This window comes from Oryza brachyantha, chromosome 11 (genome assembly GCF_000231095.2).
Source record: "Oryza brachyantha chromosome 11, ObraRS2, whole genome shotgun sequence".
Lineage (NCBI taxonomy): Eukaryota > Viridiplantae > Streptophyta > Magnoliopsida > Poales > Poaceae > Oryza > Oryza brachyantha.
In genome coordinates, this window is record NC_023173.2 from 653674 (window position 1) to 680304 (window position 26631).

Below are 26631 nucleotides of genomic sequence, written 5' to 3' on the forward strand. Positions count from 1 at the left end.
TATCTAAAATAACACATTTTATAAATATCATTAGTTAAATAGTATTGAAAAAACATTGTACATATCTAAATATATGCAACTTATATTGTTAAACATGAATTGCTCCTAGCTAGTTTTCTTGTATACCGGCCAGAAACAAAAGGAAAAGGTAGAATTAAATGAAATAAAAAAAATACTCCCTCTAGTTTAGTTTGATAGTTTCTATCATTTTATATAACAATGTGATCTTAAAAGATACCTTTAACTATAATTTTCTATTAAATATTTTAAAGACTTTATATATGCTGTTCCAGCATCCTCAAACTATGTTTTTTTTAAAGTTATTACTAATTTTAAAGTTGTTACTTCAATTCCATCGAAAATAGTAGGAGTTATAAAACCACGAGTAGGAAGAGAATGCATAGCTATTTTCCATTTGTTTTATGATATAGGTCCATATATTATTACATAGATTATATATACATAGAAAGCCTATTAATTAAGATGTTAAGATGTAGTTACTCTCTTTATATTTAATATTTAATGTGTAGAAATATCTTCATAGATATTTTAGCTATCACGTGGCAGAAAGTACGTAGACACTTAGATCTAAACGTACCAAAACAACTTACGATTAAAAAAAAATGGATATGGCCCTAAACCGCTATATAAAACCCGCCCCCTCTCCTCACTCATTCGCACACACCACACTAATACACAGATACACTACCCCAGTGCAGTAATTAATCTACTCCAGTACGTACTGTCGAGTAGCAGAAGCTCGATCGATCGATCCATCTTGTGAATTGTGATGGGTAATAAGTACCTGGCAGTGGTGACGGTGGTGGCGCTGCTGGTGGCGGCGCCGGCGGTGAGCGCGGTGACGTGCGGGCAGGTGGTGAGCATGCTGGCGCCGTGCATCATGTACGCCACGGGGAGGGTGGCCGCCCCGACCGGCGGCTGCTGCAACGGCGTCAGGAGCCTCAACTCGGCGGCGGCCACCACCGCCGACCGTCAGGCCACCTGCGCCTGCCTGAAGCAGCAGAGCAGCGGCATGGGCGGCCTCAGGCCCGACCTCATCGCCGGCATCCCCTCCAAGTGCGGCGTCAACATCCCCTACGCCATCAGCCCCTCCACCGACTGCTCCAGGTTTATACCTTTACTACTCCATTCTTTATCATCCCTGGCTAAGCTAATCCATCCAATACTATCATATCGATCAGTAATTAAGTTCATTAATTATATTACGATGAGTTGATCTGTGTGCTAGCTGCATCTTGGTTAACTGATCTGTACGCATTTGTTTGCGCGCAGGGTGCATTAATAAGTAGATGCATGAACACGTACTATCAAGTGATCGATGCGAGAATAATAAAGAGGAGATCAAGATCGATCTGCAGCTGCCATCTCTAGTTGCGGCTGCTATAGCTAGCTACCTGCGTTTGATCCAGAAATGAACGCATGTTTTGCTTAATTTTACTGAAGTTGTTAGCTGTTTCGAGGGATCGTTGCGTTCAGTTTGCAATCTAGCATCTGTTAAGACAACGTGTGAAACCTTTTTAATTACTCATGCGCCGTGCACCTTGTTATCTCTCGTATTCGCTCCGTTCAATATTATGCAATAATGCAAATGCACATCGATCAGTGATATACATATATATATATATATATATACACGTGTCACAACTAGGGAATTAAATAGGGGCGTCGTGGCTGATCGAGGCGTCCGATTTTGGTCACTCGTGGCCAGATCAACCTACTTTCAGGGGGCTACAGACCATAGGAGCAACCAAACATCCATAGATCATTAGTACGTGATGAACCGTAACCATTATCTCTGTCGTGTTAATTCACGAGTGGTCAGAAACGGTTTACCCATAAATGTTTACCCACAAATTAATTTTTAATCGTCCATTGGCTAGTATGCTTATGGTTAATATATATGAGCATAAATATGAGGGGCTATTTATCTCCTTTTCCTGCTCCGATTTCGCTCCCTCAACTGCAAAACACACCGAGACTTTCTTAGCTATCAAAATCAACTTATTTTGCCTACCACTGTGTAACACTTCCGTGATATTACAGGCTACAACTAGCGGTTTCTGTGGCATGTTGGCATAGCCCATCCATACAAAACATGGTGCTTATGTGACAACTCTTTAAAAGATTAAAAAAACATGAGGCCCATACGTCGGTCACATAAATAAGAGAAAAGAAAGAAAGAAAAAAAAACATAATCTCCCATGAGGCATATGGGAATATCATGAGAATCATTGTCTCGTTGTTGAGGAGCTATTCTGTCATCGTTGTAAGTCGCATGTTTCTACAATAGGTGAACATGTACGTGGCAGCTATAAGAAACACAAGCACTGGGATAGTCGTGCTATGGCGTAGCCAGCCCTCTATGGCACAACACGTGGGTAAGTAAGTAATGTCTGCCCCTACTAGGTATAGGTGTGACGGCCTAACGAGAGTGCAATGACTTCAACGATCCTAGCACCTTTTCCGCCGGGGTGGGGCTCTTCTCATAGGGTTGCGTGAAGCTTTCGCCGTGAAATCCGAGGAAGATTGTGGTATGCCATCGGTCACCGTATAAGTATTGAGGATAGCTAGAGATTGAAGAGGAGAGGAAATGAGATGTGTTTTGTAACTTTGATGTGGGTGTGCTCACTGATATGCGAGTGCTACTATTTTTTTTTGTTACTCTTAGTATGTAATGTTGCATAAGCATTACGTAGATGTTACTTAAAAAAACCAATTAGGAGGACTAAATAAATCTATTTTGATAGTTGAAGTAGTTTTTGTTTCTGGTTTTATGATCGAGGGAGCAATGACTTAGGCCATAGTTGAGGAGACACTAATGGCTGGTCCGGAACGAAATAGTGGCTCGCGTATTGAACAGATAAATAAATATCTCTGGGCTAACTTGCAGGATGCAGCCCATGATAGTTGGGCTGGATCTGTATAGTGTCTAGCCCATGTAGCTTCGTTGGAGCGACCCATGGGCCCACGTGAATAGTGAAGATAACAGTATATCTATCTTCCAGGCTACCGACAGGCCCACGCACGACATTTTTTTTTCTCTTTTGTTTTTCTTAAAAGAAAACTGTACAGCAACATCACTGCAGTAGCGTATATGCCAAAAAAGAAGCCACAAGGCGTATGCATGCATTGCTTCCAGACTTAATTGGTCAGTATCGTACGTTTTCAAAGTCATAATATAATCATGCATGCCATGAAAAGACATTTGTTTTGCCATCTGCATCGAAGAAGTGGGTAGATCCATGGAGTGAAAAGACATGCAATGCAGCTTAGCTAAAGGCCTAGATCGAGCTAATAGTGGTGGCAATTAAGAAGGCTGTTGTTGAAGATGCATACAAAGATTGATGGATGGATCACATGCGCGCATGCATTCAACCACATCTCGACGAATTCGGACAGTCCCCAACCACCGTGCGGCCATGCATGCACCGTACCCTCGCTCAAGTTCAATAATGCACGCACAGCATGCATCGATCCGCCCATGGCCAAGCTAGCTACTACTCCATCGATGGATCGCTAACTATGTCTATACATGAGTAGCTCCACGCGGCCCACCCGATCTGGAAGTTTCCTACCTAGCCAGCTCACTGCTTCTTCTTCTTCTTCCTCGCGACCTATTTATACCCCCCCTACACCTTTCTCTCGCTCCACCATCGCAAGCTTAGATCTAGCTAACATATATATACTTCATCACTAAGCTACTTAATTAGCTGCTAGCTAGCTAGTTTCGTTAGATCTGGGGATGGCTGCTCGTCGGATGGCCGTGGTTGCGGTGGTGGCCGTGCTGGCGGCGCTGGTGGTGGCGGAGACGGCGTCTGCGGCGGTGAGCTGCGGCGACGTGACGTCGGCGATCGCGCCGTGCCTGTCGTACGTGACGGGGAGGATGAGCGCGCCGTCGTCGTCGTGCTGCAGCGGGGTGAAGACGCTGAACGGGAAGGCGTCGTCGTCGGCTGACCGGCGCACGGCGTGCAGCTGCCTCAAGAGCATGGCCGGCTCCGTCCGGAACCTCAACATGGGCAACGCCGCCACCATCCCCAGCAAGTGCGGCGTCTCCGTCGCTTTCCCCATCAGCACCTCCGTCGACTGCTCCAAGTAATTTATATCTATCTTTCTCTGCATTCTTCCAATTAATTACTATATATATGTTTTGCTCCAAATATATATCTCTAGCTAATTAACTATCATTTATATGCAACATTAATTTTTATATATTGTTCTAATTTATACTGTATTATATATGTTGTGCAGGATCAACTAATTACTTGATGGTGCTAGCTAGCTAGCTAGTTGGCGTTACGTGAATTCCAGTACTACGTACGTTGAGTATATGCAATGATCCACAAGCTGGGATGCGAAGATCTAGTGACTGTCACGGCTAGCTTAATTTGTTTTCATTTTCTTCTGCGGCATGCATGCGTGCGTGCGTGCACTATATAATATGTAATAAATAATGTCTTTCAATGCTTGCTTACGTGAAGTGTATCCTGTACACTAATATATGGAAAATCTATATAAGGAGAGGTGGAGTCTGTCGTTACTGTCTGATCATACGGTGATGATTTTAGTCGTTTGATTTGAAAAATGACGAATGTAGGATAAAAAGTTGAATAAAATCAGTTGGTATATGGTAGATAAAAAGCTAGCGACACATGTCTCAACACCTTTCCCCACCCTGAAAATTATATATTCATCAAAGTTTTGGTTCCTATATCTTTAACTTTAGTATTTTTATGTAGTCAATCAGAAAGAGTGTAGAGATAGTGTCTGTATATGATTTAGGATTGAAACAGAGTTAAACACATCTGCCAGAAGAGATGAATGGTAGGTAGAACCAAAACCCAAAAATCTTTTAGCAGAAATAAAAGATTACCTCTTGTTACGCCGCTCCTGAGATTACCTCTAGTTAATTACGTGGCTCCTACGCTGTCGATCATATCGTCAGGATCTAGAAAACTACCGGTAGATAAAAGCAGAAGACGTAGATTGAACGCTCTCAACTTTATTAAATCAATTCATATTTACAAAATGCACCAAACAGCACTTTTCTTAGAATTATTGATCTAGAATTAACAACTAAATCTCACAAAAATACACAGAACATATCACTCGGTACCTATTTATATCGTTGAATTTATATTGAGTCTGCTTGAACGCCGACACTTGTGCTGCCCGTCGAACCAAACTCCCTGGCCGAAATCAACTCCTGCATGCTTACGTATCGGACCCCGTCGGGAAACCGCACTTTCCACCGTACGTACCAGGCTGCCGCACAGGCCAACCAGCCCACTAATCCCATCCTGCAACCAACAGGGCCCATGCATGCTACCGTCCTCATTTATTGTAGCACAATTACCCTCTCCCTTTTATCTCTTTTTCTCGTCCAATTTCGCTCCAATCTAGTTCGTTATTTTCTTCGGCGCTTACACACGACATATAAGCCTGTTACGATTCTATCTTATACGGTGTCCTTCTACCATGTGTTACCTCGTATTCAATATCGTCACCCAGCATTCTCGATCGTCCGGATCTCAGCTCCTCCCTGAGCCTAGTCACGATTTCACCGCCCTTGACCGATATTGACCTCCAAAGATCACGACTCTAGTCCAACCATGTCACTTGGAATTTCGACCATCCAGACATCAATTCCTCCTTGAACACCATTGACCATAGTTGACCTCAAGTCACCTGCACACATAGAGACAAACCAACCATTTTCAGGCACAGATATCGCAACCTAACACATATTAATTACACACACCGATACCAACACTTAACTGTTTTCAAACCAAATTATATCAATTTACAAGTCAATTGTTCATCACAAAATATTGATTATGACTATGATCTTACATGATTAGACTTAAAAATTATAAGGACAAAGGTGGAAACCATTAGGCTTTTCGAGAAAAAAAGCGAAACGATATATTTACACAAAATATAATTTATAAATAAATATTTTATATATGTGTTCTTAGGGATTTGAAAGCAAAGGCTAAAAAATAAAATATGATAAAAGTCCAAAATAGACTTAAAATTTAAGATTGAAAATTTATGTTTTAGTTTATAAGTATAAGTAGAAGTGAAAAGTGAGCCGATAAAAGGGGCTCATATCCTCTCCTCTGTAACGTATCGGTGCATTCAGCTATAAAAACGCGTGCTCACAACCACATTACGCGAGGCTATGTCATTAACTACATTTAGATATATGAAGAAACATATCGACGCATGTGTATCTGTGTATGCGATCGTAAGTGTATATATTGTGATTGCGGGAGTGAATTCAGGAAAAGAACCACATAGGCAAATAACCAAACTCTGTCATATCATGCGACCCAAGAAAGAATCAGTATGCATGAACCGATAGTCTTCGGCTGGTGACGCTGGTCATATACATCGAACTTCTTGTGAAAAGTAACATGTGTTGTACCGGGCGTAACAATCCTACGCTAAGCATCTCATACTTGTTTTCTGTGAGTTTACGCAGAACACTTTATGTTAGGTAAGAGCATAGATATGTATAGAGGTGTTTGTACATCTTTGGTTGGCTTTTATATTAGTATGAACATATATATAAAGTTTATTTATAAATTATTTTTCATTTGTAAATATATTGTTTGATATTTTCTTTTAAAAACTGAAAAAATGACCCTAAATCAAGAAAAAAATTTAGATTCCATAACTACAAATTCTTAGATAAAACAATGTCAAAAGGTGATTGTATGGATTTTTATAATTTATGAATAAAGTTTTTATATACGTATTCTTAGTAATCGAAAAGCAAAGGCTAAAAAATAAACTTCGGTGAAAAAAATACAAAAATCTACTCTAAATTTAAAATTTAAAAATTTAAATTTTGGCTTATAAGAGCATTCTTAATAGTACATCGATCCATCCCAACCTCCGTCATGAAAATAGGGGATGAAAAGTAAAAATTAAGTATCTCATCATCTATATTTAGATGTTATTAAACTCAATATTTAGATGCCCTTTAAGGATATATAGAGAATGCCATATATAGATGATCTACTGAATTATAAAAAGATAGAAATGATGAAACTATTTTACATAATTATTCAAATAAAGATGTGTATGATCAAATTTAGAGGATGGCTAGGAGCGACAAGTAGGTTATTGGTTGCCGTACGTGGGCATCATGAGGCTCGCAGCAGCATTAAGTAGTAGAAGGAAAACGGTTGGCTGGCAGGCATATCATCCATGACAACGAAATAGATGGATCCTCGGTTTCAATTTGGAAGCCACCTGCCGGTGACCGACGACGCCCGGCCGGGGATCGAAGGCCGGCTAACTTACGTACGTACGTCGTCAACGATAAATAAGTACTACTCCACTAGCTAGCTAGCTCTTCGTCTTGTGAAAGAAAGGAAAGATAAATAAATAATCTAGAGCTCGATTGCAAAGTGGCACAGCAGACTAAACTACATAATACGTTTCTTTGTCGAGTACTTTATCCGTTCTATATATATTAAGATCTTTTATTATATCTGTATCTAATAATATATATTATTTGCGTATGTATATTGATCGTTATGACTATATGTATGAATCTAGTTAATTTTAAAAATGAAATGGAGGAGGCAGTAACGTAAAATTCTGAGATCGATCGATCTTCTCAGAGCTTTGCATCGAAGATTTTCATTAATTAGAAATTTAGAACGGGCCAGTGATATTACATTTTGCTGGGAGAATAATTTGCTTAATAACAAAACCTCGTCATAATGATTACATACTAATTTAAGAAATCATAATAAATTTTGAGTTTAACAAGGTACTCATCTTTTCGCTTTTGCTTAGGACATGTTCCAAGGTAGAGTTAAGAATTGACTCTTCCCTATTCATATTAGCAACACTAACTTAGATTATAACCGTATATATAAAGACAGAATCATGCATATATTATTTATTCATTAATATAACAAAATAATTTTATTATTCTTCTTTTCTTTTTATCTACACCATAGAACAAAAATTTCTTATATAAGTGCAGTTGACTCTAACCCATTGCGATGCATAACAATCATTCTTATATTTTTTCTATGTCATCATATTTACTCACATGACAATGCAGAAAATCATCGATCTAATAATAGTCTTTGTACATTCCCTTATGCTTATAAGTTAAACTTTGAAAATTTAGTCTTAAATTTAAAGTTAATTTAAGGTTTAATCTAGTTTGCAAAATCTTAAATAGTATTTGAGCTTGCAATAGTGTTTTCAAGCCATAGCAAAGCACATTATTAGGCTAGTGTAACCACCTAGCTAGTGGCTGTGAGAAGAATACGGGAAGGATCGTTGGATGTTACTGCTCGATGGACACTTGGATCCAACTCCAAACAACACCATGAATGCACTCAACCACTTTGCATGTTCCAGGTTCACAGCACAACATGCTAGCTGCTGCTACAAACTACTAGCTAGTCCTGCTAATCAATTGATTACAGGGACCTCTACACCACTAAAACAAACCACTGTGTGACTAGCCATCTGCTAGCTAAACCTGCCCAACATCCAACTACCTGGATCCCAATTGAATTGAATAGCATTGGGGACGCACCGACTAAACACCACCGCTATAGGCTTAATCGCTGAATTATTCAACGTACTATATACAGTTAGAACGAGTACAATAAGTGATACAAACGTCTCTACAAATTACCACATCATATTCATGCTTATGTTAAGAAAAAAATAAATAAAAATGAACTACAGTTTTATTACAGTTTTATAACCAGTTACATCACAAACTCAAAAATATTGTGTATGTATGATAGATGGTGCATATATTGATGACATAACATATGCTTATATAACTATTATATAAATTAACTTTATGTTAACTCTTATTAACATATAAATATTTTAGAGGAATTTTTTGAATTTTATTTATTAAATAATTTACAAATTTAATTTTGCATTTCAAAAAATCACAAAACTAACCTCCTGCCGCCCTCCAAAAAATCCAGCTCTTCTACTGAGCTTACTCTTATTATGCATTAGGCCTTGTCAAGTTCCAAAAAAAACTTTCCCAAAAATATCACATCGAATTTCTAGACATTTAAATAGAGTATTAAACATAGATGAAATGAAAAACTAATTGCACAGTTATGTGAGAAATCTCGAGATGAATCTTTTGAGCCTAATTAGTCCATGATTAGCTATAAGTACTACAATAACCAACATATGCTTAATTAGACTTAAAAAATTCGTCTCGCGGTTTTTAGCCGAGCTGTGAAATTCGTTTTTTCATTCGTGTCCAAAAACTCCTTCTGACATCTGATCAAATATTGAATGTGACTCATTCCTCAAAATATTTTGGTATCTAAAGATGGCCTTACATTGCATCGACGCAGGTAATCATACTGCCTATTTAAGACCTACGCACATTCTCATCGTCCAGCCAAGCAACCAGAACCACACGAGCAGCTAGCAATTGTAGTGATCAGGCCAGCAAGTAGCCAACTAGCTAGTCAGCTGAGGTACGTGTAGCAGCGCAGCACACACGTACGTATCAAGGTCGAGAGATGGCTCGTGCACAGCTGGTGCTGGTCGCCCTGGTGGCAGGTCTCCTCCTGGCGGGCCCGCACGCCACCATGGCCGCCATCAGCTGCGGCCAGGTCAACTCCGCCGTCGGCCCCTGCCTCAGCTACGCCCGCGGCGGCGCCGGCCCCTCCTCGGCCTGCTGCAGCGGCGTCAGGAGCCTCAGCTCCGCCGCCAGCACCACCGCCGACAGGCGCACCGCCTGCAACTGCCTCAAGAACGCCGCCGGCAGCATCAGCGGTCTCAACGCCGGCAATGCCGCCAGCATCCCCTCCAAGTGCGGCGTCAGCATTCCCTACACCATCAGCACCTCCATCGACTGCTCCAGGTATTCAAACAATATGATCGATCGATCATCTGCAACAAACAAACTAGATAATTAATTAATGGCATTTCATGATCATGGCGTGTACGTATGTATATGTTGCAGAGTGAGCTGAGCTACCGGCCGGAGGATCGATGATCAATATATATAATGTGGAACCGATCGAGATCTGTATCTGATGTTATCTATGGTGTACTGAATAAAATGAGAGCTAGCTAGGTCGATGGACATATGCATGCATGGTTGATCGGCCGGTCACGCTTGTCGTCCGTCGTTGTTTGTGTCATCGATGATCGGTATGATCAGTTTCCATTGTGTTCGTCGTTTGAGGACTGCATGAGAGCTAGAGATCAGTTTGTACAATGTCTATGTACTTCTAACTTCTGCATGTATGTACGTACTACTTGTACTACGTGCGTGTACGTTGTGGATTATACATTACATACAGCTCTTTTCGGTATACATATTTATGTACTACACATCTTCCTTCTTCTTGGCGGCTTTGTGTTTTATTCTATTTGAAGTTTCCTCCAATCCTTGAAGAGGTATATATATAGTATTTAGATATACCGAGTTTATACTTAAAAATATGATATTTTAAGATGTTGTCAAGGATGATACTATCCTTGGAATACCATAATTTCTAGTATAAAAAAATTGTACCTTCACATGCTAGGTACCTCTACTAAAATTTCATATAAAAATTTAGGTTTTTTTAACCATTCTTGAAAAATACCTTAAGGTATGAATAATTTTTATGCAAAATTAAATTCTGATATCTTAAGGTATATGGTACCTCAAAATACTAAATTTTATGCTAAAAATATGGTATTTTAAGGTACTTGTTCAAGGACGTTAAAAATATTATAAGTTTTTAAAATTTGTCACAAGACATCACAGATTCATGGCATTTGTCATTAGATACTGAAAAACATGTCTTTGTCACAGAAAGAGGTTGATTGGTTGGCTTTTTCATAAATAACATATTTACAAACAAAAAGTAATTTGTAAATAAATCTTTTTATAAACATATTCTTAGCGATATAAAAGCTAATATTGCTAAAAAGTAAACCTTGGTGAAAAAACTCCAAAATAAACTCTAAATTTAAAGTTGAAAATTTAAATTTTGGCTTATAAGCAATAAGGAGAAGCAAAAAGATGGGGCTTTTTGAAAAATTTTGGCTCAACTGTAGCGATAAAATTTTAGAAAATATGCTTTTACTCATGTGCTACACTGCACGCTGAACTCAGCTTTTTATGCATCCAAATATAAAAATCTAATTATGTCTTGGCATAAGGTGAAAGTTTGTCACAAGTTAAGCCAACAATACATTAACATAATGGTCATAGTACGTAACCAAAGCGTTGTATTGCAAAGACGTCTTTGAGTGTCCTTTGGCAAATAACCCCAATCTATTTTTACCCTTTTTAATCCTCAAACTGGAATGTGTTCGTTCGTATTAGGGCTCTGCAGCTCTCTGTGAACGGGCAGAGCTCCCTGCAGTGCATAGCGACCTTTGTTCCATTTCTCCTGGCCTAGCCCAATATACACGTACGTCAAAACAAAGCTAGAGGCCAATTTAAGAGGTCCAGAAGCACGTTAGAATGCATTGGCTTGTTTTGAAACATAAAAATCTATGAGCCCCTAATTTCTGGAAGCTACGTGTGATTGCTCACCTCACACATGTCAATCGACGGCACTAGGTATTCTATCCAAACTAGGGAGAGCACGGTCGGTAAACATGCAAACTATTTTCACATCCATTTTATTTCTCAGAATGCTTAGTAAGTCAGAAATGAAAACGGTATTGGAACATCAGAAGTGAAATTATTGGATCGGAAACATGTTGGTAATGGTCAGAAGACTCTAAACCGGTAATTCAATTGAAAAATAAACTACATGCATATTAAATTGATAATAAGTTCAAGAATTCATTGATATTTAAGTGATAGCAGATTCATAAACCATAATAAAAAGAGATACTTAAATAGGAAAGTACAAAACATATGACAGCATTCAGTCGACCCTCAAGTTCTTATCGTCCCATCAATTATAGTTGAGCAATTTGGTTTTGGAGTTAGGCTCGGCCTTGCAAAAGGGTATTTTTTCGTATTCATAAACAGTAATAACAGAATACCGTTTATCGACAAAACGGTCGGTAAATATTAAAACCGTTTCCACTACCATTTTTAGATTATTTACCGTTTCTGTTTATAGTTTTCGTTAAACAAGTATACCCATAAAATTAAAAAAAAACTATAATACCCTCTAATATATTTCTTGATTTCACAAACTCTAATGTAATCATTAATTAATTAAAAAATAAAATGAGAAAAAATGATGTTATTTAGGAAAGGAGGTTTCAGTATCCACGCAAAACGATTGTTACGACGCCAACAATAATTCGCTGTTGGCGACGACATGACGATGAAATTATCAGAACGTCTCTCGACGTCGAACCACCATACGTTCGTCGTACGTAGCCAACCGAAAAAAGCTAGCTAGCGAATATATATTAGATATATTAATTTGTTTGTATATTTACGTACCTTGACCTTGCATATATACTGTTGTTTTCCAACACCCAACTACCAGCAGCTCCCAAATCCAATTGAATGAAGATGGACATACGCGCCGACTAAATGTACACCACGCACCATGCTCGATCTTCCCCTACCTCTGAATTATTTATTGCTTTTTGCTCTTGCCGTCCGTCCTGATCGATCGATGGAGGTGCATGCATCCACACCTCCAATCAAGTCGATCTGGAAGCCTAGCTATTTAAACCCTTGCATTCCCGGCCGGGTATTCGATCTCATCTCACCTCACCTCGCCTGCATCAACCACAGCTTGCTCGCTTGCTACAGTATAGCCAAGTCATCTAAATAGCACTAAGCACTAACAGCAACCATGGCTCGCACTGCACACTTGGTGTTGGTCGCCCTGGCGGCAGCCCTGCTCCTCGCCGCCCCGCACGCCACCGTGGCCATCACCTGCGGCCAGGTCAGCTCCGCCATCAGCCCCTGCCTCGCCTACGCCCGCGGCGGCGCCGGCCCCTCCTCGGCCTGCTGCACCGGCGTCAAGAGCCTCAACGCCGCCGCCCGCACCACCGCCGACCGCCGCACCGCCTGCAACTGCCTCAAGAACGCCGCCCGCGGCATCAGCGGGCTCAACGCCGGCAACGCCGCCAGCATCCCCTCCAAGTGCGGCGTCAGCGTCCCCTACACCATCAGCGCCTCCATCGACTGCTCCAGGTACGTTTATATAATTATCATATCGATCCTCTTGTACATACGCATGCAGCCTGATCAATAACATATATTGGCTTAAATTTGCATGATCGATCATCGATCTAATTATGTATGTATCGATGGATGTGCAGGGTGAGCTGAGCTACCGCGGATTGGATGGATCACATACGTACAGAAGCTGATCCGGCCGCCACCTTCAGCCTCGTCTCCGGCCATGGATGCGCAGCCCAACTCTGTCGTACTTACTATACTAGTATATGTATACTTGCTGAATAAAACATGAGAGCTAGCTAGCTGTAGCTCGGTCGATCAGGCATGCACGCGTATATATGCTGATTGCTCGATCGATCGGCCAGTCGATCAGTCTAGCTTGTTTGTTTCTTGTCTACGTACGTTAATTCGACACCATGATCGGTGTCTCCTCTGTTTGTTCGTCATACGTTTACTCCCTTTTGAGATCTACCTGAGACCTAGACATATACTTTCTACTGTCATGCATACATCTGTATGCATGTACGTATACTACTCTTTCTACTACGACGTGCTTGTTGTGGATTATTGCACACGTACATATATATATATATATATATATATATATATATATATATATATATATCTTTTTGGGAAATGGATTCTAATATCTCAAGGGAATGTCTCTTTGATTTTTTATCATCTAAATAGTAAAAAATTCAACACATATTGACAAGATAGATTAATTTCTCATATAACACTCCACCAACATCAATTTCAAAATTCAACCTCTATAATTCATAACAAAAAGAACACATTTAACTTGCTTAATGACGATTATCTTCGGTGTGTATCTTCTATTGGAATATTATTTTTCATTAAAAAGTATCTCATGCATGTACACATTTTTATTCTAAAACTTTGGTGTCTCTCATGAGGTACGAAGTATGTGAAGTACTAATTTTTTTTAAATAAAAACATGGTATATCTAGGTACTATTTTAAGGATGATATATCAAAACAATCCTTATACATATATGTATATATATAATGGATTGTCTAATTCTATGTACATCTTTTCTTTGGCATCTCTGATAGATTTTCAAGTCATGTTTGGTCTTATTTTGGAGGCGACAAATCGGTATGTACACACACTAGTGGAATCATGGTCCTCTGTACTGAAACAGAGTAAAAATCCTCAACAAAACAGGGGAAAGTATATTTGTCGACCACTACAAGTAACGACATTAACAACTGTCTTTGTTGAGAAGATATGTATAAGATCATTCTCAATGCAAGATTTTATCACTGGTTTTCAATAGTGACACATCATCAAAATATATTTGAATGGATGAATGAAACAAGTAATCTTAATGCAAAATTTTACTTCATGATTTCATATGATAACATATCATTTGAAATTTATATCCAAGTAATCAATAGAAGTTGGTTAAATATGTAGAGATGAAACAAACTAATCTAGTTTCATAGTCTAAGTAACCGTGTACACCAAGTTTCAACTCATCTCACATCATAAATTCTATGCCACAGCACAGTCTTTGCTTATGTGTTATGTCATTTAATGACATTGAAATCCTCGAGAAACCTCCACCAAAACTGGCCTAATAAAAACTACTGACAAGTCATTATGAATGTTTGGCCGCTTAACTATGTGGGATGTATTGGCTCCGTGTTATCAATTATTAGATATGAGAGGTGAAAAACCCTTCATTGTAACATTACATAGGTTTGACAGTTCTCACCATGTTTCCACATTAGTCACGAAAAGCCTGTAATTTCAACTGTCAAAATCAATTTGGCCTCACAACATGTAGTTTATTTGGTTAGGTATATTACCAAAATAAACACTGGGTATCAGATGTACTTTCACCTGCGCCCCAACCCAAAAGCCACTGGTCTGCCCCATTAGCTACACCTATGGTTTGGTCTTTCTGAGGAAAAAAATTGGGCCTTAGCTAGGAAATGGGCCAAAAGAAGGGGGATTAGGGAGACAACCCACTAAAACTAATTTTTAGTTTTCTTATGCTGAAATATCTTTTTTTATTTTACTGAGCACATATATAAAATACATAATATATATAAATGTTTTGGCCAAAAATCTCGGGGTGTACATCTGATACGCCACTACTGCTGAGAGGAGTGTAGAGATCTCGATGGACAACAAGGAAAGGTAGGGCTGTGAGTATCGTAGAGGAGCTGTGATATAAACTAAAACCTTTTGCAAAGTTAACTAGTCCAAGATGTATCACATGTAAACATAAGTAGATATATTTTTGTAAGAATAAAGTTTTAAAATCTAATGAGTTTGTGAGATTATGAAGAAAAGCATTTATCAAGAAAATCTATACATGGGTTTTCTTATGATTGTAGTTAATTATCTTATAGTTTTTTGACATTCAAAGTTCCAAATTACCCTACCACATACCACGTTAAATGTGATGCACTATCAACGTCTATTAGACAAAAATCAACACTAATGGAGGTTTTCTATCCACCCGTCCCCACTCCCCACGTACATGAAGGTCATGCAAAAATTAACACCGATCCGCTGGGCTCTTATCGGTGCCGGTTTTTGCCATGAAAAAGCACATCCCCTATATTGGTGCTGGTTAATTGATATAAACAACACTAATAAAAATTTGTAGTGGTGAAACTTTCAAATTTGGGTTGAGGTTATCAATATATATCAGTTGTAGCTACGGAACTAGTAAGTTCCTTACCTATAAGGAGTTGAACCCAGGATCTTAGGTACTTCTAAGACCCTTGTAACCACTAGACTACATGCCCTTTCACGATTCTAGTGATCAGTTAGGAAACCATTTGCTAACGAATTGATGTGTATTTGAGTTGGTAAAGGTGTGTGCATGCGAGAGATGTATTTGATGACAAGGTTTGTATTGATCTAATAAATACTTTCTCCATTTCACAGAGACTTCATTTGTCACCCCATTCATTTTTCCTACATATTCTTCATCTTCAGCATAATTATTGCATTGGAGTTTGAAAAGGCAGAAGACAAGTATATTGCAGTTTGAAAAAACAAAGGGCGTGTGTACGGGAGCTTGAAAAGGTACATAGAGGACATTCTAGCCTTTTTAGGTTGTATTAGTAAGTGATGGGCTAAAAATAATATGTTTATACGATGGAGGAAGTATATAGTTAATAGTTGAGGCCATGTGTATATATACACACACATATCTAAGGATGGTAGTCGTAAAATATTATTTACTTCCTTTGTTGTAAAAATAAGTATTTCTTTTATTTTTTTCCTATGTTGGTTGGTTCCCATGTTTCTCATTACGTCCATGATTCCCTAACCAATCATGAAAAGGGAAACTCAATCATTCAAAATTTATAAATTAATCGCTCAGGTAACTAAAATGGTATGGTCAGACATTAATATTTGCTAAATAACTTAGAAATGGTTATATCTCTACTACTTAAAAGTACTTAAAAGCAGAGTAATATGTCCTCCATCTCATGTCACACAAAAGACTCGTTTCAAAAAACCGAAAAAAAATAAGTGTTGTTTCTTTAAGAAAGCTGTTTCTATTCTTTATTGACCTATGCCTCTTCGTAAGGCCTGTGCAGTCTAGTTATATTGATTGTTTCGTTTCTCTATATGCTTAGGACGTCCATCCTCATTTGGGTGAACATATTGCAACAGATATATTACTAGTTTTAGAAAAGATGGAGTATTTACTTTTCCAGCCCAAAGCCCGTCTGTGGCTAGGACCAACACCAACTATTCTCACCAGAAACTGGCACTAATGACCCCCTAATTATTGGTGGAATAAACTATACGAATTGGCATTGATGAGGTATCCTGTAGTTAAAAGTTTTTTTAAGAAAAAAAATCAAACACTATATGTTTTTGACCTGTGAGAGTAGCGCTGAACAAACAAATTAATACAGCCAAGACATCTGTGCAGTTGGAATTAATTGAAGCTACATGTCTGGTGGATTGGTGCATATGGCTAAGAAGATTTGGTTGGTCACATTCAATATCGATCGTAGCAAATATTAGTAATCTGATAAAGCGATGGGAGAACTTTGATATTGGAATGTATGTTTTGCCACAGTAAGACGATCGAGCGGGAACGGGGATATCCACTGCTACAGAATTGGTTTTTGCAAACGGACAAACACGATTATCGCATGCGGTTGAGCCAGCCACATGCGAGAAATCGTCTGCAAAGATCACCATCTTTCCATACGGCCAGGGCACCCGCATGCAAAAAAATCCGATTTTTGCATGCGGGCGCTTAAGCCGACCGCATGCAAAGAGAAAAACCGCGAAAAAAATAAAATTCAAAAAAAACAAACCCTAGCCGCCCGCCGCGACCTGCCCCCGCTCCCGCCGCCGCCGCCCGGATCCTGCCGGCTGCTCCCGTCTCCGGATCTAGGCGGGACGAGGCCCACCATCGTCGGATCCGGGCGGGACGAGGCTCTCTGCCACCAGATCGTCGCCATAGGGGTTGTCGTCGCCGCTACCACCTGCGTCGTCGTCGTCGACCAATCGTCATTGTCGTCGGGGTCGGTGTCATCGTTGTCATCATCGCCCATGCACCGCCGCCGCTCGCTCCCATCCGCGCGAGGGAGGCCCCTGCGCCGGATCTGCGTCGCCCGGCCGTCGACCGCCACCATCCGCCGCGGCCGCTCGCTCCGTCCGCCGCCGCCAGATCCGCGCGAGGGAGGGCCCTCTGCGCTAGATCCGTGCTGCCCGGCCATCGCCCGCTGCCATCTGCCGCCACCTCCTTCTCATCGTGGCCCCCGCTGCCCACTGCTCGGCTGCGGCTCCCGCCGCCTCCTCCTCGGCTAGGCGTAGATCGAGGAGAGCAAGAGAGAGGAAGAGAAAGAAAAAGATAGGGGTGAGATTTCAGAGAGGAGAGGACATGAAAATTTTTGAAGTGCTGAGAGGTGAAAAAAATTACATGCGGTGTACTTAAAGGAGCTGCATGTAAAAATAGATTTTTACATGCGACTCCTTAGGTGGACCACATGCGAAAATAATTATTAAAAAATGAATTTAAAAATGTGAGAACTTCAAATAATTTTTCAGGTAGTAAATGATTTTAAATGAAAAGGTTGTTAAAAATAAAGTTGTATAACTTATCAAGATCTATAACTTTTGTATTGGTAATTTTTCTATATGACTTTGTTGGAACAGTTTGAATATGAATTTCAAATTATGACAACTTCAAAAAGCATTTTCAAATAGTAAATGATTTCATTTGAAAAAGTCATCAATAACAAAGTTGTATAACTCATTAAGATCTATAACTTTTATTTTGGTCATTTCTTCATTCGATAAAATGATTTATAGGAGTGTTCATAAAATGTACATCTCTTATAAAACTATATAAGAGATGTTCACATTTTGTGAACATCTTACAAATCACTTTGTCGGATGAAGAAATGATCAAAATAGAAGTTACAGAACTTGATGAGTTATATAACTTGGTTAATGAGGACTTTTTTTGTTGAAATCATTTACTGCTTCAAAATATTATTTGAAGTTTTGAAATTCAAATTTTTAATTGATAAAACAAAGTCACAAGAAAAATAGCCAATATAATACCAATGAGAAAACAATAACATGATAGAGCATGATTTTATAAACATTTAGGAAAAAATTCATCCAATTTGGAGTTCATATGAGTAAGATACACTAGTTTTAAATTTTTCAAATTTTATTTTCGCATACGTACGGTTGCTTAAGTGGCCCGTATGGAAAAATCGATTTTTCAATGGAGGCGCTTAAGTGAGCCGCATGCAAAAAACAAGCTCACTTTTGCATGCAGCCCTCTTAAGAGACCCGTATAGGAAAATCAATTTTTCTATATGGGCACTTAAGCAGCTGTGTGAGAGAATGATCCTGACTTTTGCAGACGATGTTCCTAATTATTGTACGTTCGTAAAAATTATGGGATCTCATATAGAAAAATCACTTTTTAGTAGTGATATATATTTTTACGAACAAAGAATCAATCATGCTCTTGAAGAATCTAGAAACACGGGACTGATCGATCGCTAAATAGAAATTGCAATTGTATTTGTAGAATAGAAACTAAAGTTCTCTATCAACAAAAATTCTGCTACTCCGTAACAAACTTTAGTCTAGCTTAGGTCCATGTAGAACTGTGCAAAATCCGGCTAGTTACGACAAAGACTTGGCAACAGAAAATTAATTTAAAGCTATCACTGTTAACGATTAATAATGAGGTGATTGATGAATAGCAAAATGACCCTGCTGGATAGGCTGTTGATTGGCTGCAGCAGAATAATTTACCAATCGATTCGACAGTAGTAAATGTAAAATTTCTATATACATCCCGTTGACTGCTGAGATGAGTTGAGCAGATAAATCCATTTCTGCCGGTCGGCTGTAGACGTCCTGTAGAGGTACCGTTCCCTGAGGGAACCGGCAGAGAATAGCACGCACAATCTCATCTTGTACACGTAGCATTTTAAAACACATGGCCTATATTTTGTACCATATACCGTTAGGATAAGTGTTTGATAAAATATTATTCTACTGAAAATATAATTTTTATGTTACATAACACATACCCATTATACTTGTATGTTAAATAAGTAAAATATTAATAAAGTATTATTTGATCAAAGTCAATGAAATAAAATATATTTAATATTTTGAATAGTACTGACAAACTTAATTAATTAGAAATTCAGTTTGCAGCACCGAAAAAGGATGAGCTCTGGGAAAACAATCCATTAATTGCTGAAGATGAATCCGGCCACTAGAGGAGATAGATCGAAATATATATATTCGTACATGATCGATCAAAATCAGCTGATACTGACAGAAGTAATGGTAACACATTCGAACAGAGCTTCAAAGAAGCTCAGCTCAGCTCGAGTCCAACGGCCAACGACCTGGCAGTGACTACCATCAATGGATCGGATGATTCCATCACAGCACGTGGCCGCATATACTCTCGCCTCTTCCTATTTATACCCTCCATCGATCACCGGCAACTTCACTGAAGCTAGCTAGCTAACACTCGATCATCGGATCGATCGACGATCTAGTTAATATTAATCATCATCTGCTTGCATTGACTGACACTAAGTATAGCTATGGGTGTTGAGAGCAAGGTGGTGGTCGCCGCCGTGCTGCTGGTGGCGATGGTGGTGGGGGCGTCGGCGGCAATCACTTGCGGGCAGGTGGGGTCGGCGATCGCGCCGTGCATCCCGTACGTGACGGGGAGGAGTAGTGCGCTGAGCCAGGGGTGCTGCAACGGCGTGAAGGGACTGAACAGCGCCGCCCGCTCCACCGCCGACCGGCAGGCCGCCTGCCGCTGCCTCAAGAGCCTCGCCGGCACCGTCAAGTCGCTCAACCTCGGTACCGCCGCCGGCATCCCCGCCAAGTGCGGCGTCAACGTCGGCTTCCCCATCAGCCTCTCCACCGACTGCAACAAGTATATATATATTTTTTTCTATACCTATATATATATCCATGCTCCATCTCGTATATGTATATATACGTACATGTCCTACTTTTTTCGCGTGCAAATTTTTCACCTAACGTCAGAACCATTAACACATGATTAAATAAGTATTAACTAAAATATTTATTTTAACGAAAACTTCTACATATCTTTCTAAAAAAATATCGTTAAACAGTTTGTGAAAAAAAAATGCTCAAACATGATTTTCTTTGGTGCAGGGTCAGATAGATGAACACTGCATGGATTGATCGATCGAGCTTAACACGCTAGCTCGCAGTCTATCAACCAGTAATAAGTACTTGCTACATTATAAACGAAGAAAATAACATCTGCTGCATTATGCATGCAGCGTTCTGTATCTTCAGCCTGTGTACGTGTGTAATTAATCCTACGTGGAGTCCGATCGAGTGTTGTATTTGATCAACTGCATGCTGTCCAACGACTTGGACCTACTCCATATACAGATAGCTTCTTGTGCTGATGAGCCAATCTGTTGTAATTTTCCGTACCTTATTACACGCACTTGGTGTTATACCAAGAATTTGTTAACTTTCTGTCTTTCTCCCTTTGCCTTTATTATTTCATTTCTCATAAGGAAAAGAGGTTGATACTTTGAAAGGACAAAAAACAAATTAATAATAAGATTAAAAGGGCAAATAACGGAACTACGAAAAATTGAGAATGCATCAATTTTGAAATTTCTTACTGTACACCTAATTAAGTTATCTTGGGCTAGCTATTCATTTGTACAAACGTGGTAGGCGGTAAATGTTGTTAATAACTGTTTAAGGGCAATAGCGACTTTACTGATATTAAGTAAGAAAATAAATGTTTGTTTTGAACAAAGGACAATGAAATCATGTACATTAATTATTTTGTTTTCCCGCAGCGATAGTTACCACTTATTTGTATCGGAATTATATACTTTACTTAAATACAAACTCCAAATAACCACTTATTGTAAGAATAAAACTTATTTAAAAATAGTAAATACAATATATATTAAGAACCAAACTCATTTAAATCGTTATTTCGAAGCCAGAAGTAACTGGTGGCCCCTAAAACTATGGAAGCAGACACATCAAGCCATCGTCGATCCAAAGTGAAAAAGAAGTGCATATTCATTAATCGGCTAGACATATTTCGGAAAACCAAAAGTTTAATTGTACATAAAAGAGATATGTCGGCTTTTATAATTCAAGAACTACCTCCATCTCTAAATGTTGGACGATATTTGCTTTTTAATATTTGTTTGATCATTTGTTTTATTTAATTTATTTTAAAATATATAAAGCTATATATATGCATAAAAGTATATTTAACAATAAATGAAATGATATAAAAATAATTAATAATTATATAATTTTTTTGAATAAGACGAATAGTCAAAAACGTATAAAAAAGTAAACGGTATCAGACATTTGGGAAAGGAAGGAGTACTTGGCAATATTTTTCTTACTTCTGGTGTACTCTTATTCCCATGTACCAGGCAAATCTCAACAAACAAATCAAAATAGATACTCCCAAACAGGCGGGGGAAAGGCACTAGTAATTAATTAATTAAACCTGATTGACTAAAGCTAGTCCAAGGTGAAGGCTTATACCATGCATGCGACGGCTGGGGCGGGAGACATCGTGGTGACGCCGGCATGCATGCTGATGCTGTGGCTGCCACGGCTACGGCCATTGCACCGCCCGGGCTGAAGAAGAAGGAGCTCAGGATTCCGGAGGGAGGGAGCGACAAGGTCCGTCTGATCTGCTCCCCAGGATTAACGAGTCGTCGGCGACCAAAGATAAGATGCTACTCCACTACCCAGCCGATCGAGTACTAATTCTTAATTAATTTTTGCATCTAATTTCTTTCTCCTTGTACACAGTACGCGTAAACACGACATACTCACTCTGTCCCTAAATATTTGACGCCGTTAACTTCTTGACACATGGTTGGCCGTTCGTTTTATTCAAATTTTTTATGTAAAATATGTAAAGCTGTATATATGCATAAAATATATTTAACAATAAATAAAATGATATAAAAAATAATTAATAATTATATATTTTTTCAATAAGACAAATAGTTAAACGTGTATAAAAATATCATCTGCCTCAGTCATTTAGGATGGAGGTATGTAGTACTATACTACTATGCAAGGGTACCGGCCGGTTGTAGTGTGTCTCTGTCACGTTGATTATTCGTTTACCAGCTCTTCTCCTTGTCCTATCGCATGATATTTTGTTTCTTCAGATTTGGTGTTTGCTTTGTTCTACGGACAATGTTGTCACAAAGGAGAGAAAAAAAAAAGAGAGAAAGAGCATTGAATTGGTGTTTTTTTTTTTTGGAGTAACTGCATTGGCCTTTTGGATGCTTATTCAACCAAACTTTCTCCAAAGTGACAAGCCATTTTATCAGATTGGTGTTGTCCAGCATATCTAATCACCGCCAATATGAAGATACGTACCATTCTCTTTTTCCCATTTTCTTCAAACTGCCAACTAGTAGTACCTAAGAATGAGATGGCTCCCTCCATGACAATGTTTTCGGGTCGATTTGGGACACAGTAATTAAGTATTTCTAAACGTCGGAACTGTTCAATTTTTTTCTTTACATCTATGTTTATTTTCTGACTATAGATATTTTACATGTGTGCTTATATTTATTAACATTTATATAAATATAGTCGATGACAGAAAGTGTTGGGAGGAGGAAGTAGTGTACTCCTTTTGCCAAGTAATAGTAATAGTAATAATAATAATAGTAATAATAATAATGTATTCCCTCTATTTTATTTGTCCTAAGCCAAACCTCTTTATCAGATTTATCTAAAAACATAGGAATATATCCAACACAAAATAAATATACTATAAAATATATTCCATAGTAGATTTGGGCGTTTCTTTTCTCTCATTTCCCAACTTCTACTTGCTCGTTTTCTGTGTAAACTTTTTTTAAACTGATAAACGGTATGTTTTTTGGCACCAAAAAAATAAAAGTTGCTTTAATAATTACGTTAATGCATCTTTAAGTTTTTTTGAGCTGATTTTTAATTAATCAAGCACCAATACATTGCTCTGTTTTCTGTGCCATGCAAGATTCCCATCCCTCTCCCCCAAAATAGCCTTAATCGAACTAATTTGGTGTTGTTGATGTTGGTATATTTTTTATAAGGTTGGTAAAATTTAAAGAGATTTAATTTAGAATGAATCTAAAGTGACTCTTATCCGAAGTGATGCCTAATTTATTATATAGTTATTTTAGAAAATGAAGAGCTTGACTTGACTGTGGAGTAGTATCTAATTTTTTGTTGCCATAACTTCCCTTTAGAACCATCCGGCCTCATCTTTTCAATTCTACTTATTCTTATAAGCTAAAATTTAAATTTTAATCTTAAATTTAGATTATATTTGTGTGTTTTTTATTGCATTTTATTTTTTAGCCTTGTCTTTTAGATCGCTACAAACACATATATAAAAATTTTATTTATAAATTATTTTTCATTTGCAAATACGTCGTTTTGCTTTTTTTTTTTTTGAAAAAAGTAAACAATCACCCCATCGTTTTCTAGATAATCCTTAAAAGAAACTTAAAGCATAGCATCTTAACGTTATGTATATTTTGCAGAGTAGCAAACTTGTATGGGTTAATTTGGTGGAAAGCAAAATTGAGTACAAGAGTCAAAGGAGGTTTAAAAGGGTCTACATGACTGATGACTGCGCACCAAACTATGGCTGTACAGTACCATTCATGAATTTCTGGCATGATGTTGCTCTCAGATATTCTGGTATCATTTTCCATCTTCATTTTGCAAGATCAAAATACAATTCGGAACCAGTAGGCTTAATTCGCAGAGTGGGTAGCACATAAACAAATTCCTACTTCCACTCCTATCACTGTCTTGTGTTGCTGTTGCTTGCACCACATTCAGAAGTAAACTTGAAACAATGTAATCTATTCTCTCTATTTTTTTGGTCTTGGACATGTTTATAGGAGTCTGTTTCTTCTGTTTTGCAACAAGTAAATATTTATGCATTTAAAGTAGTTGGAAACTAATCTTGTTTGTACCACACACACCAAAGGAGCTGGATCAATTAAGAATTTTATGATTGAATTTCACATGGAAGTAATCAAGCAACATTGTTTTATTACTCCTAGCTTCATGCGGAGAGCAGTGGTGCGAATTGATCTGCCAGACTCTTGACAGTCGTAGGGGAAACTGCAGACTCCCCACCAAGGTACCATTTCTGAATCATCTCAGCCACATTGTTGTTATCCACTGTCAGTTTCGCCTCGCTCTTGCCTTCTGTCACAAATGATATCTGCACATATGCATATTTTTGGCTTCAGCTACTAGTTACAAGAACAAAGATTTCATCATTGAATCAAACCAAGATGGTCGAATGGAGCAAAAGGATTATTATACCTCTGCAATTCCAGGAGTGGTAGGGAAGTGGAAGGTGAGGACAGAGTTGGGCTTGAAATACTTATACTGGAAGAATTCAGTCACCTTCTCCAGCGCCTCTTCTTCCTCCTCCTCGAACTTGTCCACTGCCACCAGACGGTCGCGCACAGAGCTCTCCAGCTGCACGCCATACTGCGATCCTTTGATCTCCTTGATCACCACGATCCTGAACAGTTTCTCCACAGGAGCTACCACATGTGCACACACCATCAATTAACATCATTCACTGGAATAAAGAAAAAAAATTTTGTTGCAGTAATGCATTCCTATTTTATTTTTGTAGAATATAACATCAGAAATTTTTTCTATGAACTCTAGGGAGATGCTATTGACATTTGACAATATGTTATACTGTAGATTCTGAAGTGCGAATCTGAATGATAGAGTCATGTTAATTACCAAAAACTAGGGCCTGAAAGAAGCCAGCATCTTGCACAAGCTCCTCGGCCTTCTTGCCCTTCCAACTCTCCAAATGCCCTAGTACACTCTCCTTGTCGAGATACACCCCAATTGCGTTGTATTTGATCTGAAGGAAATGGATCTCGATGTCTGTCACGCCTGCAATAATTAGTTGTTTCAAAGGCGTTTAATTAGAGGCTGCTGTAGTTAACTGATTTTAGTTAACTGATTAATCCATCGGCAGCTTAATTAGTTACCATGAGCTAGGAATGACAGTGGCTTGGTGCGGGTGATCTCCTGAGGAAATGGAATGCCCTCCACCTCCACAGTGGCCATCTCTGTGCCCACTGCACTTGCGTCAGTCATTAAAACCCAACTAATTCAAAAATTGTAATTACAAGCACATGCAAGGTTATATTTTTAGACATTTTTTTATACACAAGTATAATTCAACATCATGTACATGTTTACATCTGTGACACAATCTCTCTCTCTAATTGTACAAGCTAATGCAAAGTCTGAAATCACTCAAAGTGGACGAAAGACATGTTACTACTAGCTTTCAACTAGTAAGGAAACAATCAGAATGCAGAGAGAGATCGACTTACTTTCTTCTGTAGAGGTCAATTAGCAACGGAGCCAAAAGGAGGTTGGAAATCGAGACTATTTTCGCTCCTTGTGATGAACAGATACTGCTAATTGTTGATGAGAGAAACAGAGAGAGAGCTGATGAAGAGGAACGAAAGAGCGTGAGGAGAAGGAGATATTTTTATTGGTGATGACAAAGGGTTGATGCAGGCAAGGGGGTAGGTTGGAGAAGGAGAGCACAGAAAAAAGAGAGGTGGCACATTTGAGACTGTCAGATACACCTACCACTCCCAAACCCAACTAAATAATCAAATAAGAGCTCTAAATTGCTGATGGATTGGTAGGTAGCATATTACTAGAGAGATCGCGGCCAAAGCAACAGCCTCACACCAAACGATGCAATGCAAGCAGTCTCAGCTTAACAAGATTAGTGGCAAGCTTTTTTTCAACGTCTCCTCGTACCACAAACGTACAAAATCAAATTTTACCTCTATTAGTTCAAACGAAAAACAAGCCTAACTGTTTTACGGGTATAGTAATCAGAGTTTAATTTACTGTTTTGTGAAAAT

At 38.7% G+C, this 26631-nt stretch overlaps 6 protein-coding genes across 8 annotated transcripts; 5 read left to right on the forward strand and 1 right to left on the reverse strand.

The window, feature by feature from the left end:
- The first annotated feature begins 685 nt into the window (after nucleotides 1-685).
- Nucleotides 686-1501, forward strand: LOC102712671 (non-specific lipid-transfer protein 4). Its single transcript, XM_040528877.1, has 2 exons — nucleotides 686-1128; nucleotides 1294-1501. Exons 1-2 carry the CDS (start codon nucleotides 791-793, stop codon nucleotides 1301-1303), a joined length of 348 nt encoding a protein of 115 aa, XP_040384811.1. The 5' UTR covers nucleotides 686-790; the 3' UTR covers nucleotides 1304-1501.
- A 2154-nt stretch (nucleotides 1502-3655) lies between these two features.
- On the forward strand, nucleotides 3656-4569 carry LOC102722150 (non-specific lipid-transfer protein 3). Its single transcript, XM_006662607.3, has 2 exons — nucleotides 3656-4113; nucleotides 4270-4569. The coding sequence occupies exons 1-2, from the start codon at nucleotides 3764-3766 to the stop codon at nucleotides 4277-4279; spliced, it is 360 nt and encodes a 119-aa protein (XP_006662670.1). The 5' UTR covers nucleotides 3656-3763; the 3' UTR covers nucleotides 4280-4569.
- A 4870-nt stretch (nucleotides 4570-9439) lies between these two features.
- On the forward strand, nucleotides 9440-10363 carry LOC102722427 (non-specific lipid-transfer protein 2B-like). The gene is made up of 2 exons (XM_006662608.3): nucleotides 9440-9904; nucleotides 10007-10363. Exons 1-2 carry the CDS (start codon nucleotides 9561-9563, stop codon nucleotides 10014-10016), a joined length of 354 nt encoding a protein of 117 aa, XP_006662671.1. The 5' UTR covers nucleotides 9440-9560; the 3' UTR covers nucleotides 10017-10363.
- A 2328-nt stretch (nucleotides 10364-12691) lies between these two features.
- LOC102722707 (non-specific lipid-transfer protein 1) lies at nucleotides 12692-13690 on the forward strand. The gene is made up of 2 exons (XM_006662609.3): nucleotides 12692-13156; nucleotides 13285-13690. The coding sequence occupies exons 1-2, from the start codon at nucleotides 12813-12815 to the stop codon at nucleotides 13292-13294; spliced, it is 354 nt and encodes a 117-aa protein (XP_006662672.2). The 5' UTR covers nucleotides 12692-12812; the 3' UTR covers nucleotides 13295-13690.
- A 6441-nt stretch (nucleotides 13691-20131) lies between these two features.
- Nucleotides 20132-21176, forward strand: LOC102712944 (probable non-specific lipid-transfer protein 3). Its single transcript, XM_040528609.1, has 2 exons — nucleotides 20132-20588; nucleotides 20837-21176. Exons 1-2 carry the CDS (start codon nucleotides 20248-20250, stop codon nucleotides 20844-20846), a joined length of 351 nt encoding a protein of 116 aa, XP_040384543.1. The 5' UTR covers nucleotides 20132-20247; the 3' UTR covers nucleotides 20847-21176.
- A 3240-nt stretch (nucleotides 21177-24416) lies between these two features.
- LOC102722986 (probable chalcone--flavonone isomerase 3) lies at nucleotides 24417-26268 on the reverse strand. 3 transcript variants are annotated; one of them, XM_006662611.3, is made up of 5 exons: nucleotides 26083-26268; nucleotides 25732-25812; nucleotides 25475-25633; nucleotides 25037-25263; nucleotides 24417-24932 (listed from the first exon to the last, which is right to left on the reverse strand). In XM_006662611.3, the coding sequence occupies exons 2-5, from the start codon at nucleotides 25808-25810 to the stop codon at nucleotides 24771-24773; spliced, it is 627 nt and encodes a 208-aa protein (XP_006662674.1). In that variant the 5' UTR covers nucleotides 25811-25812; nucleotides 26083-26268; the 3' UTR covers nucleotides 24417-24770. The 3 variants fall into 3 exon arrangements, with proteins under 3 accessions (XP_006662674.1, XP_006662673.1, XP_040384914.1); XM_006662610.3 differs by having other exon boundaries at nucleotides 25732-25821; XM_040528980.1 differs by lacking the exon at nucleotides 26083-26268 and having other exon boundaries at nucleotides 25732-25826.
- Nucleotides 26269-26631: the final 363 nt, after the last annotated feature.

Excerpts from the sequence above, each read along its gene's own strand:
- LOC102722150 (XM_006662607.3), top strand. The coding sequence starts at position 3,764 with ATGGCTGCTCGTCGGATGGCCGTGGTTGCGGTGGTGGCCGTGCTGGCG.
- LOC102722986 (XM_006662610.3), bottom strand. Across the intron at positions 25,634-25,731 it reads ACTGTCATTCCTAGCTCATG|GCGTGACAGACATCGAGATC; the intron begins GTAACTAATTAA and ends TAATTATTGCAG. Across the intron at positions 24,933-25,036 it reads CCACTCCTGGAATTGCAGAG|ATATCATTTGTGACAGAAGG; the intron begins GTATAATAATCC and ends GCATATGTGCAG.
- LOC102712671 (XM_040528877.1), top strand. The coding sequence starts at position 791 with ATGGGTAATAAGTACCTGGCAGTGGTGACGGTGGTGGCGCTGCTGGTG.
- LOC102712944 (XM_040528609.1), top strand. The coding sequence starts at position 20,248 with ATGGGTGTTGAGAGCAAGGTGGTGGTCGCCGCCGTGCTGCTGGTGGCG.
- LOC102722707 (XM_006662609.3), top strand. The coding sequence starts at position 12,813 with ATGGCTCGCACTGCACACTTGGTGTTGGTCGCCCTGGCGGCAGCCCTG.
- LOC102722427 (XM_006662608.3), top strand. The coding sequence starts at position 9,561 with ATGGCTCGTGCACAGCTGGTGCTGGTCGCCCTGGTGGCAGGTCTCCTC.